Source organism: Equus asinus, chromosome 2, assembly GCF_041296235.1.
Source record: "Equus asinus isolate D_3611 breed Donkey chromosome 2, EquAss-T2T_v2, whole genome shotgun sequence".
Classification (NCBI taxonomy): Eukaryota; Metazoa; Chordata; class Mammalia; order Perissodactyla; family Equidae; genus Equus; species Equus asinus.
In genome coordinates, this window is record NC_091791.1 from 139,982,207 (window position 1) to 140,004,409 (window position 22,203).

The window sequence follows — 22,203 nt, forward strand, 5'->3', positions numbered from 1 at the left end:
CAGATGTGATGATGTTCCTTCGAGAGGAAGGTTTTGGACTAGTTCAGTGTTGTCTCTGATTTTTCTGATGAGAAGAATTCCCCAGGATACTTGTGAAAAACAAAAGTCTCTGGGCTCTGTCCTTGACCCCCTGAGTTAGAATCTTCAGGGAGGGGTCTGGGCAGCTGGATTTTCATCAGTGTTTCATGATGCGTTGTATTACGTGTTAGGTGATGTCTGTCTCAGGGAAGAGTGAGAAACACTGGTCTACATTCATGCTACTCAGTGTGGCCTGGGGACCAGCAGTGGTGGCACGAGCACCGGCATCACCTGGGAGCTTGCTAGCAATGCAGGATCTCAGGCCGCACGGCAGACCTGCTGAGTCGAAACGGCGTTTGAAAGGTCCCCGTGCACAGTGCAGTTGGAGAAGCACTGTTCTAGATGACCCTTCTGGTCACTCCCAACTCTAAGTAATTTGGCATGAAGATAGCTCTGAGTCTCTAGAAAATCCTTTTTGTGATAGACCTCTTTGAAAAGTAAAACTTTAGTCAAGGAACACCAGGGCTTTTAACGAACTGACTGAGGCAGAGGCTGAGCCAGGCCTAGAGGAGGCTCGTGGGCGGGAAGAGAGGAGAATGCCCTTGAGGTGGGAAAGGAAGCCAACGCTTACACGAGCCTGGCTTTGTTTGTGAACAGAATGAGGGAGCAGTGAACTCCGTCTTGAACAGATACAGTAGTTGAAGCTTATGATTTAATGGGAAAGATAAGACGTAACTGTAAAAAGATGACTGTCACTTGTTAATCCAACACGTATTCATGGGATGCTAAGTCTGTGCCAAAGTGGGCAAGGCACTTGGGATAACGCAGTGAAGAGCCAGAAACTCTGCCTGACTTCACAGAGCTTCAAGTCTGGTGGGGGAGATGGACGTAAAATCAATGGTCCCACAAATCGCTGGGACAAGGGCGAGGTGACTGAGGCACTTGCCTTGGGTGCATAGTTTAAAGGGGGCACCAAAAAACTCTGTTATCAACGCAGTATTTTAAAAAAATCAAAATTAATGCAAAAATCTATGATGAATAAAATATCAAAATTTTATATAAAGACAGGATTGGTATTACTGATTTTTCATTTTGTTCTTGGCTCCACATGGCATATAATTTTACCAGAAGAATTAAAAGATGTTAAGAATGTATCTAGCAGGGGGAGCTGATATAAACTTGTGTGGGCGGGATAATCCTTGGGAGATTATCCCTGAAGCAATAACGTCTAAACTGGGACCGGAAGCATGGGAAGAAGCTGGGAGAAGAGGAGGAGGGGTAAGCAACAGAATGGGCAAAGCCCAGAGGCAGGGGAGAGCTTTGCACTTTTGAAGGAACTGCAAGATGGCCCCTGTGTCTAGACCCACGCTTCTCAAACTTAGCGCCTATTAGAATTACCTGGAAAGCTTTTAGGTCTCAATAGGCAGGCCTTGCCCCAGACCAAGTAAATGAAAACCTCTAGGGATGGGGCCAAGATAGGTGGTTTTTAAACCTTCTGCAGCAGTTTTAATGTGCAGGCTGGGTGGGCACCTGGTGGAAAATGAACGATGTGGTGGAGGAGGGAGAAGTTGCGGGAGACTTGACTGAGGGCCTTGGGCTTTCTCCAAAGAGCATTGGGAAGTTATTTGAAGGGCTTTAAGCAGGAAAATGACATGATCTGACTCTTTTTTTTTTTTTCAAGATTGCTTTGGCTGCTGTGATGAGAATGGACTGAAAGAGATGGATGCAGCGGGAAGAGTTAGAAAGTGATGGAAACATCCAGGTAAGAGAGAAAGGTGGCTTGGGATAGGATGATGGCAGCAGAGGTGGAGAGATGTAGAAACCTTTAAGAAATATGGGTAGAATTCATGGGATTTGGTGATTGACTGTGAGAGGCCAAAGGGGAGGAAACAGTATGGATGACCCCCAGCGCCTGGCATCGGCAGTTGGCGGGTGGTGATGACATTCGTGAGCTATAGAACGGGGAGCACGGCCGGGGGAGCAGGCTCGGGGTGCAGGGAGGGTGTGGTTGGTTCAGTTTTGAACATTCTGAGGTTGCGAGGCAGCAAAAGGGAAACGGTGGAATGGACAATTGGATATATGGGAGTGCAGCTCAGGGGAGAACGCACAGGGGAGCTATACCGTGGGACTGGTTGGCCCATATGGGTCATAAATAAAGCCATGGGAGGGGGTGAGATTGCTTAAAGAGAGAGAACCGAGTGAGCAGAGAAGGAGGCCTAGGCCGTGCGACTGCCAATCTTGAAAGTTTGAGTAGAGGGCAAGGAGCAGAGAGGGGACCGAGAGGTAGGAGGACAATCAGCAGGGCACGAATCACTGAGGCCCAGAGAGTGGCAGGGAGCAGCACTGACGTCGCAGCCAGCATTCAGAGGAGAGGAAGATCCCTGTGGGCTGGACTGAGCTCCGAAACAACTGGTGAAAATAACCAGGCCTGGATACATAAACAAGACTGAGTTAGGCAGGGAGGGAGGGGGAAATTCTGGAGGAGACAGGAAGAGGAAGGAGGTTTGAGAAAAGGCAGAGATGGGAAGGAATGAGGTGCGTTGGGGGCCGTTCATCATGTACAGGTCATTGGGATTCTAGAAGTGTGTCGTACGAGATAAGGTCAGCAGGCAGACGGTGACTTTCGGGTTTGACTTCTTTGGTCTTCCTCTTGCTTGTCTCTTTATTTCCCATCCCTCTGACTCCCCTCTAATCCAGGCTCTGTGGAGAGCAGGCATTGCACTGGGCAGCCTGGCTTCTTGCTTTGCCATCCAGACATGTGTAACTGCAATCAAAGCTTTCACGATATGTGCGGTACCATCATCCAGGTGACCGCTTAGGACAGTCAGCTCTGCTGTGGAGGACTGTGGAGGATCGGGCATTCATTTTAGCATTGAACAGCGTACTTGTTTCCTTTGCTCCGACTCCACGCACCTCAAAGTGCCCAGCTGCAGTGTCATCGACGCTCCATTTCTTTCCTTGTGCTCTCTTATAAGTAAAATCACAAATAGGCTTTTGCCTAAAGACAAGATGCTAGTGTTATCTTTCCGGAGTGGGCTCGTAAATACAGATTTTTTGGAAAGAGGTGCATATAATCAGTGCACGAGCCAGCATTCTGCATGTGCAATGAACAGATGTGGCTGCATTATTCAGTTTCCCTATTTGACTTCCCTACAAAGATGTACTTCAGAAAATGTGACGTCGATGAACACATCTTCCCAAGTGAAAATAACCCGAGCCAAGAGGAGTTCCAAATGTTCCAGTTAACCATTTGTCGTGTCGGTTGCTTATGGAGTCTCTGCATTTTATGATGTACTGTGTCACTTCAAGTTTTCCTACTAAAGATGAAATAATTTCTAATTATATTTTGTGGGAAACCATATTAGTATTGAAACGCTAATATTACATTATAGTAGAAAAATGTTGGTTTTAACTCTGCCCTTTATTTTCTTGTTTCCTTCGTATTGCAAGATGTGACGTTTGTACCAAAAGTGAGTGCATAAAATATATATGCACAGTTTAAAGAATGGTTATAAAAGTGAACACCTGTGCAACCACCACCCAGAGTGAGAAGTAGAGTCTGGCTGGCACCTGGAACTCTGGAAGCGTGCGCTTCCTCCTTCCTAAAGTTACCGCAGCGTCACTGGTGTGCTAGTGATTTTACTGCTTTTATTTAGAATTTCACCACCTATTTATCCATCCCTAATGACGTAGTTTGGTTTGGCTTGTATCATACTATATATATTTTGTGTGTCTTTGTGCAAATGCACAAACCCATGAGTGCCTCCTTAAATTTTGCCCCTAGAAGCCTCGCCGCCTTCCTCGATAGTCAGCCCTGTTCTCATTGTGTGTGTAGTTTGGTTTACCTTTTTCGCTGCAGTTTAACAACCTCGAGTAAGAATATACCACAGTTCATTTGTGCATCGTCCTGGTGGCCAGTGGGCTGTTTCTGGTTGTAATGATTTCAAGGCTGATAGGAATATTCTTTTCCATGTCTTTGGTATAGATGGTCATAGACTGTCTAGGGTATACAGCAAAGAGTGTTTTCATCCTGTTTTTTAAAAGTGATATTTTAAATTCCTTCTGGATAGTTAGTGATGGAACATGCCAATCCAATGCAAACATGATTTTATTGTAAATCTTAGTGCTTTAGACATAATGGAATATGTCGTTCATTTTAACATCTATCATTTCTAGACACACACTGAAGGTGTGGTCGGATACATCTGCAGGTGAGATGGGCATTCAGGACAGAATGCAACGTTGACCCAGCCATTCTTCCTCCCTGTGCCCTGCCCCACACCCCCATATCCTTTAGTTTCATGGATCTTTCCAAGGGAAATAAAAGTGAATCATGCAAGATAATCTTAAATTAATTTAGTCAGAGGCAGACCTCTCTTCAGGATTTTTGTGTTCGCCAGTCCTGCTTTACCCTGCTCTGGGGAAGAGCATGTGAATTATGAACTGCAGGGAGCTGAGCCAATATGAGTGTCAGGTTAGGTGGTTAAATGTGCACAGCATTTAACTTCTCTGAATGAGTTGAAACACATATGCAAGTGATAACACATCTCGTATTTCCCTCACGTGTTTGTGGTAGAATTTGTTGGTCGAAATATCATTATTTCATGTGTTGGACACTGTAAGATTTAATATCTAACTCTTTGAGACAGAATTCTAAGTTTTCCATTAGCTTTTGTTGCAAGCATTAGCAAAAGAGGAAAATTGTAAACAGTAATTGAATTATTAAAATGACCAACTGTCCAGCTTTCATTTATCATTAGTAGCTTTAGAAAAATTCTACTTCTATTTGTTTGGGTCAGTGAAATAATTGTACAATTTATATGATGGCAACTAACAGTTTAAGTAGAATTTTTCCTCTTTTAGTAGCTGAATTGTTCTTAAAGGGTGTGTACTTTGGGACACATAACCATGACTAATTGGAACTTCACTGTTTTGAAGTGCTAGTTATGTAATAAAGAAGTACTTTTCCAGCATGGTTCAAAAAACTGATCAGAAGGAACTAGCAAAGAAATATGGGAAATCTGACTTAATTGTAAAAGACATTTTAAATTAGAACAACGGGTTTAAAGTGGCTCTTACATTTGTACTTATTTGCATATATTACCATTCAGTCAGACATAAAATTGGGGAATTTTTGGTTAAACTAATATTTGAGTATTGTTACATAATATAGTTTTTAAAAGCTTAGTTTATAATAGTGAAATGTAATCTCCCTATAAATCTAAACTTCATGCAAGATTCTTTATATAACTTTGGTTTCCAAATAAGACAGCCATTTCAGATAAGGAATAAGATCATTTATTCTTTGCACTGGGTCTTCATTAAAGCTCATCTGTTCTTTCGCTTCAGTTTTTTAGAGCTTATTTCACATCTCACAAAGGTTTTCTCCTGGGTTGGGTGAAGCTGTAGATCATCCACGTTTTCTGGGCAAAATGTCGTTCTGAACAGAGAACATAAAGCAAACACAGCGTTAAGTTTTTAGATGGAGCTTACTGAAGTGTTTCATCCTTTGTCAAATACTCAATTGATGTAATGCATGCTATGTTTTTTTAAAAATTAGATTCTTATGTTTGCAAATATTTTCGTAACTTCTGAGTAAAACAAAACCCAAGTCAGTGAAAGCAGTCAGGGGAAGGCTTCCTGGAGCTGCGCTCTGGCGGGGGAGGGGGGGGTCGGGGTCCAGTTCTGTAAGAACCCGAAGTCCCATAGGCAGTCCTCCTTGGTTCTCCCTTGAAACAGCTCCTGGAAGGTTTGAGGGTAACTGTTGTTCGCATTCACTCCATCGCCCGGACTCCAGGGCAAACACTCCCAGTTCCTTCACTATTCCTCACGGGCGGGCTTCTCTCTCTAGCCTTCCTTCTTTGGACACACTCCAATTTGTCAATGCTGTTCTTAAAGGTCCCTGGGCCGGAGGCCACTATCACTAGCCTCTGCCTAGCATAGCCTGGTAAGCCCTGCTCCTTCCTCTTATAGGTGCAGACGCTGTCCAGCCAAAGAGGGCATCACAATTGTTTTGGGTCTCTCTTGGAAACCAACTGTGAGACCGCTTTGACCATTAGCTTGGCCTGAGACACTATTTTGTGTTACTAACTTCAGTCTCATCTATTAGGAAAAAAATTAGCAGTAGTCAGAGAGAATTCTAGTTTATGGCTTCCTTTTTCTTTGAATTGCATCTCGGCCAAGTCTTTACTAAATCAGGCTTTTAAAATTAAAATAGTGTATAAGTCAGACAGAGAAAGACAAATACTGCATGGTATCACTTATATATGAAAGCTAAAAAAAAAAGTCAAACGCATAAAAAGAGTAGAAAAGTGGTTGCCAGGACTGGAAATAGGGAGAGGTTGGTAAAAGGGTACAAACTTTCAGCTATAAGATGAATAAGGTCTGAGGATCTAATGTAAACCACAGTGACTAGTTGATAACACTGAATTGTATAATTGAGATTTACTAAGAGAGCAGAACTTAAATGTTCTTGCAAAAAAAGAAGATAAGCATGTGAGGTAATGGATGTGTTAATTAACTAGAGGGGGGGATCCTTTCACAGTGTATGTGTATATCAAATCACAATGATGTACACTTTAAATATCTTACATTTTATTTGTCTGTTATACCTCAACAAAGCTGAAATAAAAAGTATTATGAGTAATTTTTCAAAGCATTCTTGAAAAATGCAAATAGTAAAGAAATAAATGAAGTCAAATATGTAAGATTCTCTCCACCATCACCATTCACCAGTATCACTCCCCTCCCTGCTTTCATTTGGTTTGGTTTACGTCTTTCCAGACCCATTCCTATGCATTTACATATCTATCAATGTTCATATGCAAACGTGAAGATGTTTTTATAGAAATAGAATTATACTGGATGTATTTTTCTAAAATTTTTCCTTGTTATCAAATAATGTACTTGGAGACCTGTTCATATCAGTACATATAAATCTATTTCATTCTTTTTCACCTGCTGCATGACGTTCCATTGTGTGGGTATACTACAATGCATTTAGCCATTTTCCTATTGATGGACATTGAGATTTTCCCAATGGTTTACTATTGACAAAAAATGTTGAAATAGGTAAACAGTTAGCCATTGATGATTACGTAGCTAGTAACTGAAGTTTTTTTTCCCTTTTTTGCAATTACCGATTATAGCTTTTAGCTGTTTAACCCGCCCATTGTAAACTGTGCTGTTTAGGCAATACGCTGTCTGACTCCCACTGGGTTCCTATAGATAACATCTCCCTGGCACCTGGGTCACCATGGTAATGGGTGTTTGAGCTGTTTTTTCAGGACTTAGGACCCCGTTGTCCAGTTCAGGCCAGTTGAGACCACCAACCCATCAACTGGGCCTCGCAGATGCCCAATAAGTGACCTTTTGACGTCAAGAGGCTAAAAACTCCACCCTCAGGTCATGTTAAGGCCGCCATTTTGTGAACATGTGTCCTGTGAAGAGGCATGAAGTCTGACTATGCTTGCGCAGATTATCAGTTACCTCACCTCTCCTCACCTCCAATAATCTATCTCCACACTTCAGACCACCTTGCTCCCTACCCCATAAATATCCCCAAGTCCCCAGTTTCGGGGAGGCAGATTTGGGCCTTGTTCTCCTGTTTCCTCGCTTGGCTGCCTTGTGATTAAAAACCCTTTCTCTGCTGCAATCTTGTTGTCTTGGTATTTGGCTTTCTGGGCGATGGGCAAAAACGAGCCTGGTTCAGTAACAGTATTGCAACAAACACTTCTTTACATATATATTCTTTGTGGATATTTTGAGTATTCCTCCCAAATAGACACTAGAAGTAAAATTCTGGGCCAAAGTATTATATATGTCTAAAATTTTGATAATATAAGCTCCACGAGACCAAAAGCTTTGTCTCTTCTGTTCACAGCTGTGTACCTGGTGCCCACGACAGTGCCTGGCCTGAGGTATGTGCTCACTCTGTGTTAGCTGTTGAATGAAATTCCCCTGCAGAAGCTGTGTAATTCACATTCCCACAAATAGTTTATGAGAATGCCCATTTCTCCACACCTTTGCCAGCTCTGGATGTTATCTGTCTTTTAATTCCTGACAAACTAATGAGCAACCAGTGATAATTTCATTGATTTTGTTTTGCATTTATATAATTACTGTGGAAATCGAACATCTTCTCATTATGTTTAGCCAATCGGTTTTCCTCCTAAAAGGCCAATATGTTCTGCTATAGGACCAATATTTTCTGGTCTTCCTCTTCACTCTGCCACAAAACCTCTCATCCCTGACTTTCTGCCTTTGGGAAAGAAAATCACCCTCAATGAATTCCTCCCATGGAGGCACAGAGCAAGTTATTCAACTAATTGTTTTCCTTGTAGTTAGTTAGAAAGATTAAGAGCACAAGGTTTAGGGTTCACATCCTGGCTCTGGGATTTTGGTTTGTAGAAGGTACTTAAAAATAGGTATTTGTTATTAGTCTCCTGAGATACGTATTATAATCCCCATTCGTTTCTGAAGAACTGAGTCTCAGAAAGGTGCAGTTATTCTCTGAGGCTACATAGGTGGTAAGCAGTAAGGTCAAAATTTGAGTTTAGGACTGGACGATGCAGTAGTCACTGGTTTTTGCCTACATATTGCTTTGCTTGCTGCCTAGCTCTCTGGGAACGCCTCTTGGCCTCTGCAAAGCCCATTGCACCACAGACCCACCACCAACAACCTGAGCTGATGTCTTTCCTCTTAGGCTTCCTAGACCATGCAAGACTAGACCCTCACTATTCAAAGTGGGGTCCGCAGACCAGCAGCATCAGCAGCACCTGGAGCTTGTTGGAAATGCGGAATCTGAGGCCCCACCCCAACCTACTGAAGCAGAACCTATATTTTGACATGATTCCCAGATGATTCTTGTGCACACTGAGGTTTGAGAAGCTCTGGATGGAGCAGATCTTTAGTAAAATTAATGCATCTTGTTTTCCTAATTAGGTCCTGGATTTTCTCAATGCTAAAGGCCACATCTCAGATTTTTTTTGGTATCCCCCAATGGTGCCTGGTACTGTGAAGACACAGAGGAGGCACAGGGCACTTACAACTTAAAAATCTATAGGTCCCATAGCCCCTCCCCTCTTTTCAGCATGTAGCTCCTACAGCCTCAAGGAAGGGTTTGATGCTCATATATATTAAGGGCCAGCACTGCAACTCTGCTGGATTAGATTAAGGAAAATCAGATTAATGGTGCCAAGACTAACGAGGGAAGGAGCTGTTGGAAATAATCAATGCAAAGGCAACAAACGGGCAATGAGTCAGACCAAGTTGAGTCCAATGTGGGCCCGGACAATCATTAGCAATGTCCCCAAGCTGTGTCACTTCTGTCAGCCTCAGGTCTCTAATCTGTGCAGCCAATAGGGCCCGTTTCAGAGGGCCATTGGGAAGATGATGTGGGATTAATGTTCCAGAGCACGTAGTTCAGTGCCCAGTGCAGTAGGAGCTCTGTAAGAGCCATTCCCTTCCCTCTCCTCTTTCCTTCTTCAGAACCATGTGGGTAAGCACCAGTGGAGAGGTAGCATTGCATTTTATACAGCCTTTCAGGTCAAGTCACATAGAATTGTCATGGTGAACAGCCACAAAAACAGAGGAATTGCTCTCTAGCTGAGAGAAGGCGGGGAGGGTGGTGCTCAGAAGTAGAGCTGCTCTAAGGGGCCAAAAAGTCATGCGAGAATAGCTAAGTGTGTACAAGGAGAGAAGCAGTTTAATTTTCTCAAATTGATCACGTGGAGAAACTGTTGGCAGACTGCAGAGTATGCTCTTAGTAATTGCCGGGGTTTTGTATCCCGGCGAGATAAAATCTCAGAGTGCGGTTGTATAAGGGACTCAGGGGGCATAAATCTGCCATGGGCCTGCTCTTGGCAGTGGAACCCGAGGGGTGAGGGAGGAGTGCAGCTCAGAGGTGAGAGGCCTGCTGTTTTCCATCTCTACTGGGGACAAGCAAGAGAGATAAATGGGCTTCCCAACAAAGGAAGGTGGGAGAGGAGAGACAAGTTTCCTGAATACAGGGGGGAGGAGAGAGGAAAGGATCTGGGGAAGGATGGAGTTCACCTTTCATGGAGAACTGCAGAACTATAGAAAATCATGGTTGCCATGGCAAAAGATGCTGGGCATCCTTTTGCTCTGCCGAGAAGACAGAAGGAGCAGCTGGACCATCCTTTCTTTCCTTTACTCCCTACCCCGCCTCAACCCCTTATTGTCCCTGGGGACTTTGGGGCCAAGGGAGATGTTAAATCACACAGGGCAGGACTTCTTAAGGGTAATCCATTGGTCCACATCAAGATTTCTCAGGGCTCTTATTAACAAGTGTGTGCCCTGGGTCCTTCACAGACCACAATGAATCAGAAACACTGCAGGTGGGTCTGGAATTCTGCACATTTAATAAGCTCCCCAGTGATTCTTTGGTACTCTAAGGTTTGAAAGTCACCCTCACAGAGTGAGATTTTGAGATTGCGATCTGTTAAAAGCATTTCTCTGGGTAAACAACAACAACAAAATGTCACATCCAGGTCCTTGCCACTCAAAGTGTGGTCCTAGGACCAGCAGCACTGACATCACCTGGTGATCCACCTGCATGCCGAAGTTTGGAAAGCACTGGGCTAGTGAGGTGGTTCTCAAACTCCGGAGGCAGGTAGTTGTTAACTACGGGCAGTGGGAAGAGGCTAGCCTGGGAATCAGAAGACCTGGGTGCAAATATTGGTCCTTTCACCTATGGCTGTGTGAACTTGGATGGTCGTTGCACCTTTCCCGGCATCTTTATGCCATCATTAGGATGTAATAATGTCTACTTCATAAGAGACATGCAAGCATTAAATTGTGAAAGTGCTGGCACATGTAGATGTTAGGAGGAGGTTGAATCAGCACTCACCTTTGCTGGGTTTCTCCTGACATAACTCTGATGCTCTTTGGAACAAGGCCTGAGTAGTGGGGCTCTCTGCCCCATGGGATGATGATCTGGACCGTGTTCCAGACGTTGGTCCATACTGCGCTGTTGTCCCACTTGAACTTGATCATGACCAACTCACCGATATCCAAATCCAGTGTGAGGAGAAAGGAATAGGTTTTATTACTAGTAATGCCTTCGCCCCTTGAAGATAGAAAGGAAACCAGACACAGTTTATTTATTTGTACCAGCAAAGTGATGCTGAGGTACGTTCAGGATGCATTAGGTTGCCTGAGTGACTTGGGACGGTGTTTTCTGCTGCATTTCCCAAACTGGTGTTGGACAGACTATTAATCGAGATAGCAATAAGTGTGCTGGGATAAAAAGGATTTTCTAGACCAATACTATTGGGAACACCATACTACTTTCTGTGTCAGCATGTTAAAAAGGCTCCGAGAGGTCTGTAATAATGAATCTACTTAACTTTGTTTAGCTCAGGCATCCTGGTTCCTAGGTTAACAGACAGGAAAACTGCCCCCAAAGAGACAGCGGGGATTTGGCAATGGCCTCTGAGCAGTTCAGCTATCCGTAGTTTGGTTAACACAGTAGAGCCACCCCATGGTTTTCTTTCCCCAGGAATGCTTTTCTTTCTCCCCATGTGAACAGAAACTTCTATTAAAACAACAAAGTATAACAGCGATAGAAAACCACATATAAAAAGGATGCACCAATCTGGGGCAAGATTTAAACACAGATCCTTAGGTATCATTATCAGCTTTACTCACTAATCTCTAAGACATTAAAATGTCCCAACTTTGACAGAGCAGCTCGCTGCCCTTTCCACTATTTAGAACAATCCCCTGGGGAGAGATCTGAGACAGTGTTATCCAGGGGTAACGCTGGATTTAGAGAGACAGATGGATGGAGGTTTCCCTTGTGCGGCTTGTCATAGCTCTTCCCGCAGAATGTTGTAAAGAATCATTTGGAATCCACCAGTCCCCCTGGGGCAGGGGCAGCCTAAGGATAGGGTCCCCTCAACCTCTGGTGCACAGCACCAGCGAATACTTGCTGAATGATTGAGTGGGTGTGACGATCAGAGATCCTCACCTGGGAAGGCGAGGACTGTCCCTGGAGTGGGTGGATGGCTAGTGTCACTTCGCAGGGAGAGCCCATGCTCAGGGTCGAGATGCTGAGAGAAAGCAGCCAATGGGCCTTTTCTGGCCAGTGAAGCTGGGGAGCCTCTGAGAGAGGCGTGTTGTGAGCAGGTGTGTAACAGGGCGAAGGACAGATGGGGAGGGCTGGCAGTGCAGGCTGATTGAGATGGGAAATTTGTGCCAAGTTGAACGATTCCAGTTTTATTTCTGGGTTATGGGTTTCAGAACTCACTGGAAAGGCGCTCAGGGCCTTCCTGTGGACACCTGCTCCAGCCCTCCCCACTCCTCCCTGCTTGGTTCTTCCTACACTGTGGACACGGATGGGGCCACTGGCCCATCACATACACAGGCAGTGCCAACATAAAGCAACCAGAGGGACTGGATGAGGCTGAGGAGGGAAGATGAGGCACAGGACCTGGGTGGATGTCCCCTCTGGCAGGGTGTCTGGGGCAGTCATAAGGGACTGAGAGAGTAAGTTGTGTCTGGCCTGACCCTTAAAAAGTACAGAGTCTATCCCGACCCTTTGAGAAAATTAAGCGTGTCACCATCATAGACAGGGCTGCACCTTGTACTCACAGAGTGATGGGCACTTTCTGCATTTCCTCTTTCGTGCCGAGGAGTGACATGGTAAAAGTTGGTTTTCCTGGTGTCTCCATTTGGTTGATGAACTGGATCTTGAACTGGTAATGATAGGCTAGAGGGGGGTGGGGTGGGAGGGAGAGAGAGAGAATTTAAGCAGGGGTTTTTAATTAAAAATCTCATATTTTTACAATTTAAAAATGCAGGGAGAAAAGTCTGGATGGATAGATATCCTAATTTTTTTCTCCCCTAGGTGGTGGGATGATGAATGCTTTTTATTTTCTTCTTTCTCCTTCACTGTATTTCCTAAACGTCTACACAGGACTCATATTGTGTCTGTAATATAATAATATTATCCAATAAAAGAAGGCAGAATAGGAGCAGAATCTGTCTGGTGTTCGCACCAATTTCTGGATGCAGTCCTGTTGGACTCTTCCATATATTTGGCAAGGGTCCCCTTTCATGAATCAGAAGATAGATGCCCTTTAGGCACCTGACAAAGGCAAGAGAACGCACCGCCATGTTTGTTGACTTTTGCCTCTGTTGGATGGGCTCAGTTTCAGGGTGAGGCAGAGCTCCAGCTAAGTATATGTCCTATTGACCACATCCCTATATTCTGGGACAGGTCCTGGGAAACCAGCTCTGTGGGGTTCAACGAGCACCTTTTCCAATGGAAATAAGACAATGTTAATTCTAGAACTCAGGTCTAAAAGTTTTCCATCTTATCAAATGTCCAGAATGTCCTTCTAATGGGTCGTTTGGAGGAGGGTAACATTTTATTCTTCTTTGCCTAGATACTGTCTATATTTAATTAATAAAAGCGAATGACTTACTATTAGGTACTGTTAAACACTTTACGTTGCATCATCTCATTTATTCATCATCATAACCCTACAAGGGAGGTATTGTTATTATCATCCCCATTTTATTTTATTTTTTAAAGACTGGCACCTGAGCTAACAACTTGCCAATCTTTTTTTTTTTGCTTTTTCTCCCCAAATCCCTCCAGTAGATAGTTGTATATTTTTAGTTGTGGGTCCTTCTAGTTGTGGCATGTGGGATGCCGCCTGAACATGGCCCAACGAGTGGTGCTGTGTCTGTGCCCAGGATCCGAACTGGTGAAACCCTGGGCTGCCGAAGCAGAGCGCATGAACTTAACCACTCGGCCACGAGGCTGGTCCCATCACCATTTTATAAATAAGAAAACCAGGGCTCAGATAGGTAAAGTGACTTGCTCAAGGTCACATAGCAAAGTCTATGCTCTTAGCCTGGACCTATTGCTGAGACTCCTAAGATGGCCTTGGCGTAGCCTGCACTGTCACACCAACCAGCCGTGGGGCTGTTTTCAAAATTATTCCACCTCATTCCATGATGGCTGATGGCTGCTTAGACTTCTTTCTGTTGCTGTCTCCATATTCTCTAAGTACCTGTACTGTTTTACCATCTAGATTGCAATCGGGTTTAATGGCGTGTCAATTCCATTTGATTGGTAGGACTTTCTAGAGCCCTATGTTGAGACGGTGTCTGAGACCATGTCCAGGCTCTTGGGAAGATTGCTGTCTCTTGGGCAAAGGATAGGGGATTTATGGCGCACTTGCTGTGTATCTGCCTTTCCTGTTCTAGAGAAGGATTAATCCACTAATCCTGATACAGTACCTTGCATGTAGTAGGTACTTAAACATTTGTGGGATGAATGAACTGACTATTTGCTTGGGAGTTTCAGGATGTGTATTAACACTTAGCAAGATGAAAATTACCTCTGAGAATTCAAAACCTGAGTTTCAAGTTTTGTTGGGGAAGAATTCCTACTGGAAATCACAGATCATGTAACTAGCCACTTGATCATCCACCCCACACACCCAGCGTGTGGCAATTTATCATCTTCGTGAATCAATCTATTAACTCCCGAATGGTGTATTTCCACTGGAGGTTAGTAGCTGCCCACTAACCTAGCAGCAGCTGTTGCTAACGGAGTGTTGCCAGCACCCCAGCTGCAGTGTCCTGGTATGCCTGTATTGCTGGGTTTCCGGATTATTTACACAGCCCTATATTTTGGCCTAAACAGTCTTCCCATTTGGGTTTCATGGTGGATTTGCTCCGGTGCCCTGTACATACCAGGTGCTCAAACCCTCCAGCCTGGAATAAAGTAGTTTGATGCTCTCAAGACTATGAGACTGTGGGTGAGAAATAAGAGAGGGGCTGTGGGCCCAAATCCAAGGAAGTGTCCCTAAATCCTTAGGTGGCAGTGGTGGAAAGAGGGACTCTGGCTTATCATCCCAGAAGCCTCTGGAGAGGCCTTACACCATTCGGGGTCTGTCTAGGGAACTCCGTAACAAGCGAACAGTGTTAAAAGTTGGACTGAGACAAAAAGGAAAGGACCTCCCGAAGACACAGGCCATCATTAGAGGGGGGTGGCTAAGATGTGGACAGGATGAGGGGGAGGACTGGCCTCTGGTTAACCCCCTCATAAGGAGGCGGGCCATCTTCCAGAGTACGCAAGGAATGCTCAGAGCAACCATTTTAATCCCGTTTAATACGCATTAATTGGAAGTCGACCCAAATGATGTTCGGCCCAGGGCTAAAAGCTGTTGGGGATAAATGAGTAAAAGAACGTGATTGTTGGTATGCATGATAATAACCCAAGCTAATATTTGTTTTGTTTACCTGTGCCAGGTGTTTTGCATCTGTTATCTCATTTGATCCTTACAACAGGTGATACTAGTACTATCTCATTTTAGAGACGAGGAAACTGAAGCACAGAGAGGTTAAGTGACTTTTCCAGGATCACACAGCTAGTAAGTAGCATAGCTGGGATGTAAGCCCAGGCCACCTGGCTCTAGAACTTGTGTTTTTAAATGTCTATACCTGGGACCAATAGCTTTACATACCCTAAGGAAAGCGCTGAAGGGTGGAAAGAGATTTAAGTTCATAAATGTCATAACAGAATTATTTCATTAAAAATAAATCAGAAAAGCCCTAAATATTCACTAATAGAGGAATGACAATGGACTGGTACCGACAATTATGACAGCTACCACTTAGCTCTTCATGACGTCCTAGACGCTGAGCTAATCGTTTCATATAATTATCTCATTTCTCTTTACAGCAGCTTTGGAAGATGTTTAAACTTTATCCTCCCTCTGCATCATTTTACAAACGAAGAAGCTGAAGCTCAGGAAAGTTCAGTCACTTGTCCACTGTCACGCAGCTGAGAGCTGGCGGAGCTGCAATGAGACGGCAGTCTGCTGATTCCCAGTTCGTAGTCCCAACCATGTGATTTACTCGTAGGAAGTCACTAAGGATATTTTGGGAACAATTTCAATGCTTATGAAAGAAGTGGGGAAAAAAATCCCCAAACAACAAACAGGATACAAATTGTATCTCTAACATGAGACTAACCCTGATAAAACAATGCACGGAACGAGGGGCATTCACAAAAATATGAGCAGTGCTCTTTGGAGAGGGGAGACAGGTAATTTTTATTCTCTTCTTTATGCTTTTCTGCAAGTTCCACATTTTCTACAATAAGCATGTATTCTAATTAGAATCTTACCAGAAAAAGAAAAAGCTTTGAAAAGTGTTAAGAAAGAAAATAAGAGAACCAGAATTCCATCTCTTTGAGATCCTACTATGCACCAGCCTGCATACTAAGTATTTTACGTATGTTGCGTACATTTTGGTCCTCATAACAAGACGAAAGAAGGATAACACGCTGGTTAGACTCCATTTGGTACACCCACTCCTGCTTTCCCCATCCACTCCCTGCCCAGCTCTGAGCCCCAGGATGTGACCCCACGGCCTGCCTCTCCTGGGCTCCCTTGCCGGATGGTATCTGGTTGGGACCGACCACCGGGGAGCCGCTGGCAGGAGGTCAGGGCAGAGCAGAGAGAGGTCAGGGTGTTCTCCTCTGCTCCCTCTGGCTTTGGGGCCCGACCTGGAGTAACCCCGCTGTGAATAGCTGCTGTCAGCGGCCTCTCCCCTGCAGCTCCAGTTCTCCAGGCCTCTTCCCTCCCCTGCGGGCCTGGTGTTAGATTGGGGTGCGTCCACACCCTATGATGGTTTCCTTAATACCGCCACTTCTGTAAGGAGTCCTGCCTGCTCTCTTCAGCTGACCTGGGCGAGTGGAATCCTGTTTTCTGCTGAGACCTAGACAGATACGGTGTCAATTATCCTGGTGAATTACAGACAAGGAGGCAGAGATTTGGACATGGGTCCAAGGTCACCAGATAGTTAGAAGTAGAGCAGAATTCGAACTCCGGTGTCTGATTCCAAATGACCTTTCCCTCTTTCTCCTGGGGTTCTGGTTCTAGCAAGCTGAATCCACCCTTTGAAAGCAAATGGCAACTGCTCAGCCCCGAAGAGAAGCTGCGGCCCAAACCTGCCTGGAATGAAGCCACCAAGACAGAGTGCCTGCGGCTCCCACCCGCTGACATCCATCCTGGTCTATCACTTCTCCTGTCTGTGCCCTGAATGTGGAGCCCCTGAGCAGGGATGAATGTTTCACGTCCCTGTCCTGGAGATGGGTTTTTGTCTTCCTTTGTTCTTACATTGTGAGGAGGAGGAGATCGATTGCCGTGTCTCAGATGTCATGGTTCCAGGATTCTGGGGCAAGGTGCTTGCAGAAAACCCGGGGTCGGCTGACATGATGGCAAAGGGCCCCCTAGCTCTCACATCTTAGGAATGAGAATGATCTGTCCCCCTCGCAGTGTCTCCCTTGGGTGGGACCTGTGCAGGGGGTCTGAACCTCGAAAGGTGTGTAAACTGTGAGGGGCCTGAGTGAACTCACAAAAGGTGCCTGGACTGTGGAGGAAGCCCGGAGGTGAGGGCGCAGGGCTGCCGAACTCAGAGCATGTTAATAGTGTGGGGCATCCCATATTACCTGAACTAGGAAAGTGACTTTTTTGGAGAAATCTTGAAAGAAAATTATTTTTTTAAAACAGGAAAGGGCCTTTTGTACTGAGAATTAATTATTCTTCTTTTGGAGCTTTGTGTTTTTCTTGAAAAAAAAGAAAAAAAAAGACAAGTTGCCATCATTCCCTACTCCCCCTCACCCCGCCAGGACAACGATGCTGTTACAAAGATTAAGGGGAAAAGTGTGAGTAATTTTGTCCACTTTATCTTATGACATGTTTAATGAGGATTTTAAAAAATGATTTAGGGAAAATGCTTTTGATCCTGTGACTGCAGAGAAGGCAGCACAACACATTCCTCAGTCCAGGCAGGAGAAATGATTTCAGGTCTGAAAGAAACAATGCACGAGAGAGCGCGTTAACCCTGAGTGAGACCTTGCAAACGCCACCTGAGCAGAGATGTCCCCCTCTGGAGAGCCTCCTCACCAGGCAGTCCTCCTGGGGTTCAGATCCCCAAAAACCCTGGAATCTAATCTCGTGTGGTCCCCACTGGTGGCACTTTAAAAAAAAACAAATTTCTTTTCACAAGGCAGCCACTGTGAGCATCAGGTTGTGGAATTTATGAAGAGAGTATTTTGTTTCTTTTTTTTTTGCCTCCTGGGAAAAGTCATTCTGAATCGTTAGATATTGGCTCTGGGAGATACCATGACTCTTTGCAAACATCACAGGGGCCCCAGGATGGTGAGTTCAGGGGGTTACTGTGCTGCGGGCCTGGCTGAATTGACTCAGAGCAGGCTCAAGGGAGGAAAGAAAGGGGTGAGGGTTTGCAAGCATAGGTTTGTGTGCACGGACGTGCTCACGCTGGTGGGCACGTGTGGGCTTAACAGTACCGCCCCATTAATGTGGTGCCCCATGTCACGAGACTGACTGCTTGCCTCAATGGGTAGTTGCCCCTTCTGCTAGGGAGAGAGATCGAGGAGTGTGTGAGTGTGTGTGTGTGTGTGTGAAGGCCAAGGGGTATTGTGTTGCGTGTGTGTGTGTGAGGGTAAGGAGTATGTGTGTGTGAGATGAAGTGAGTGTCTGAGTGTGTAAGGAGAGGCATGTGTGAGTATGTGAGGGGGAAGGAGTGTGTGTGTGTGCTGAGTAAGGAGAAGTGTTTGTATGCGCGTATGTGAAGGCCAAGGAATGTTGTCTTGTGTGTGAAGAGTAAGGAGTGAGTGCGTGTGTGTCAGTTCGTGTGAGGGGTGAGGAGGGTTGTGTGTGTGTGTGAGTGTGTAAGAGGGAAGGAGTATGTGTATGTGTGTGTGAGGAGTAAGGAGAAGTGTTTGTGTGTGCAAGTGGAGGCCAAGGAATGTTGTTTTGTGTGTGAAGAGCGAGGAGTTAGTGTGTGTGAGTGTGAGGGGTAAGAAGAATGTGTGTGTGAATGTGAGGGGGAAGGAGAGGAGATGTGTGTGTGTGTGTGTGAGGGGGGAGGAGAGGTGTGTGTGTGTGTGAGTGTGTGAGGGGGGAGGAGAGGTGTGTGTGTGTGTGAGTGTGTGAGGGGGGAGGAGAGGTGTGTGTGTGTGTGAGTGTGTGAGGGGGGAGGAGAGGTGTGTGTGTGTGTGAGTGTGTGAGGGGGAGGAGAGGTGTGTGTGTGTGTGAGTGTGTGAGGGGAAAGGAGAGGGGTGTGTGTGTGTGAGGGGGAAGGAGAGAGGTGTGTGTGTGTGTGTGTGTATGTGAGGAGGAAGGAGAGGTGTGTGTGTGTGTGAGTGTGTGAGGGGGAGGAGAGGTGTGTGTGTGTGTGAGTGTGTGAGGGGAAAGGAGAGGGGTGTGTGTGTGTGAGTGTATGTGAGGAGGAAGGAGAGGTGTGTGTGTGTGAGTGTGTGAGGGGGAGGAGAGGTGTGTGTGTGTGTGAGTGTGTGAGGGGGAGGAGAGGTGTGTGTGTGTGTGTGAGTGTGTGAGGGGGGAGGAGAGGTGTGTGTGTGTGTGAGGGGGAAGGAGAGGGGTGTGTGTGTGTATGTGAGGAGGAAGGAGAGGTGTGTGTGTGTGTGAGTGTGTGAGGGGAAAGGAGAGGGGTGTGTGTGTGTGTGAGTGTGTGAGGGGGAGGAGAGGTGTGTGTGTGTGTGAGTGTGTGAGGGGAAAGGAGAGGGGTGTGTGTGTGTGTGTGTATGTGAGGAGGAAGGAGAGGTGTGTGTGTGTGTGAGTGTGTGAGGGGGGAGGAGAGGTGTGTGTGTGTGTGAGGGGGAAGGAGAGGGGTGTGTGTGTGTATGTGAGGAGGAAGGAGAGGTGTGTGTGTGTGTGAGTGTGTGAGGGGGAGGAGAGGTGTGTGTGTGTGTGAGGGGGAAGGAGAGGTGTGTGTGTGTGTGAGGGGGGAGGAGAGGTGTGTGTGTGTGTGAGTGTGTGAGGGGGAGGAGAGGGGTGTGTGTGTGTGTGTGTATGTGAGGAGGAAGGAGAGGTGTGTGTGTGTGTGTGAGTGTGTGAGGGGGGAGGAGAGGTGTGTGTGTGTGTGAGGGGGAAGGAGAGGTGTGTGTGTGTGTGAGGGGGGAGGAGAGGTGTGTGTGTGTGTGAGTGTGTGAGGGGGAGGAGAGGGGTGTGTGTGTGTGTGTGTATGTGAGGAGGAAGGAGAGGTGTGTGTGTGTGTGAGTGTGTGAGGGGGAGGAGAGGTGTGTGTGTGTGTGAGTGTGTGAGGGGGAGGAGAGGTGTGTGTGTGTGTGTGAGTGTGTGAGGGGGAGGAGAGGTGTGTGTGTGTGTGTGTGAGTGTGTGAGGGGGAGGAGAGGTGTGTGTGTGTGTGAGTGTGTGAGGGGGAAGGAGAGGTGTGCTGACTGGCATCCTGCTCCCAGCTGTTTGTGCCGGGGGTGGTCCGTGTGGGACGCAATCAGAGCCCTCAACTGAGAGATGGGAGCGCTAGGTTGGAGTCCAGCAGCTTCCACCACGTGGTCATGAGCCGTTTCTGAGGCTCAATTTCCTCATCTGTAAAAGGGGCATTAAGAGCTCTCCCACAGGGTTGTTGTGAGGATGTGACAAGATGCTATATGTAAAAGCGCCTGGCTTCTAGAAGGTGTCGACTCGGGGACACCTATTCCCTTCCTACCTGCTGGGCTTACCAGGCACAGTTCTGAGCCCCACTCGTGGGGGCCAGTTTTAGTGGTTCCCCCCACACAATCACTTTGTGGTGATGGCTGAAGAAACAGGCCCACATAGGTTTTGTCGCTAGGTCAAGGCCACATAAGTGGTTGGCAGCAAAGCCAAATTCTGGACACTCCCTATCCCAATCCCAAGCCTGTGCTCTCTCTACTATACCTACTGCTTCTTCTGGAAGCCTCCTTGGAAATCAGTGAAAACCTTCCAAAGAAGTAGCTGAGAAAAGCCATAAACAGACAAGGCTCCCCAAGTCACAGATGGACTGGTCATGCCACTAACCAGAAGAAGAGAGTGTGCTAACCAGCTGGAGTAGCAACAAAAGCAAGTCCCAGGGCTGGAGGATGCCCAGAGGGCAGAGAGACAGGGCAGGCCGGGGAGGACGGGGAAAAGAGGAGAGTCCGAAAGGGGGGGACCTACCACCACAAGCAGCCTTGGAGAGGAGGGGACCACAGACAGCTGGTGACAGGAGTGAACAGGCCTGGATCCTACCCGCAAGAGGCCATGTGGAGTGAAGGGAGCCAGGGCAGTGGAATTGGAGAGACCTGGGGTCAAACACTGCATTTGCCACTCACAAACTGTGTGACTTAGGGAAGATGATTTAACCTCTCTGAATCTCATTTATTGGAAAATTAAGCATAATCAATTTCCCCCATCTCTGTTTCTCTCTCTCTGAGTTGCCGTGAGGGTTAAATGATAAATGAGGTCCTTTGTGCCACACATCCAGTATGGTGCGTGGTAGAGGAAGGCCCCATATTGCCACTTCTCTCCCCTCCACCCAGTTACCTCATCCGACTGTTATGAGGCTTAATTAGATAAGGAGCTTGCTAAACTGCACTTACTCAATACAGATTCGTGTCCCTGCCCTCTCTCAAGAAAACGGGCTCCCAAACGGGTGAAGGTTCCTCCTGAGAGAGTGAGAAGGGAAGTGGGCGATGAATCGCCTCCTTTCACTCAGCAAATGTTTCCTCATTCTCTCCTGCTACTGCTGGACTCTCCCAGGGTTTACAGAGTTCTGGCGGACAAGCTTTGAAGAAAATAGATCCTTTGATGGTTTTGTCGAAATATCTTGGGAACCAGAGGAGTGAGGGCCAAGCCAGTGATTCTTTGTGAAACGAAAATCAGGAGGCGATGTTTATCTTGCCCAGCCAGGCCCTGCACTAAAATATATAGTACAATTAGACATCCCTGAAAAATATGGAGTGCGGCTTCTCCGTAACCAGAGCTGGGCAAGTCTGTTCTTCTACGAATCTGCAAGTATTCATCTAAGGCTGGAGGTGCCAGTGAAACAGGCTTCGGGGGCCCACGTCAGAGACGATCATGGCCATGGTGGATGGAGAAGGGTGTAGTTACGGGGCCTAGATTAAAGGCTTCACACCAGCACCATCAATAGAACTTTCTGTGATGTTGGAAATGATCTATTTCTGTGCTCTCTGATATGGCAGCCATGTATATGAGCACTTGAAAGGTGGCCAGCGTGACTGAGGAATCAAATTTTTGATTTTATTTAGTTTTAAGTAATTTAAATAGCCACATATGGTTAGTGGTTACCATATTGTGCGACGTAGCATTGTGCACATTGCAACATCCCATGAGCAG

At 46.1% G+C, this 22,203-nt stretch overlaps 1 protein-coding gene and 1 long non-coding RNA gene across 3 annotated transcripts in view; one reads left to right on the forward strand and one right to left on the reverse strand.

Moving 5' to 3' along the window:
- The first annotated feature begins 1,697 nt into the window (after nt 1–1,697).
- On the forward strand, nt 1,698–17,635 carry LOC106830045 (uncharacterized). Its single transcript, XR_006523285.2, has 4 exons — nt 1,698–1,780; nt 7,901–7,937; nt 15,743–16,108; nt 16,947–17,635. It is a non-coding gene; the product is annotated as an uncharacterized lncRNA (long non-coding RNA).
- The window catches only part of LIPC (lipase C, hepatic type), a 141,307-nt gene continuing 124,404 nt past the window's right edge, over nt 5,301–22,203 (reverse strand). For both annotated transcript variants that reach the window (XM_044764809.2, XM_014839443.3), the window contains 3 exons: nt 12,634–12,751; nt 10,889–11,107; nt 5,301–5,458 (listed from right to left, as the gene is read on the reverse strand). In XM_044764809.2, coding sequence (XP_044620744.1) covers nt 5,347–5,458; nt 10,889–11,107; nt 12,634–12,751 — 449 coding nt within the window. In that variant the 3' untranslated portion in view covers nt 5,301–5,346. The remainder of the gene's footprint in view (nt 5,459–10,888; nt 11,108–12,633; nt 12,752–22,203) is intronic.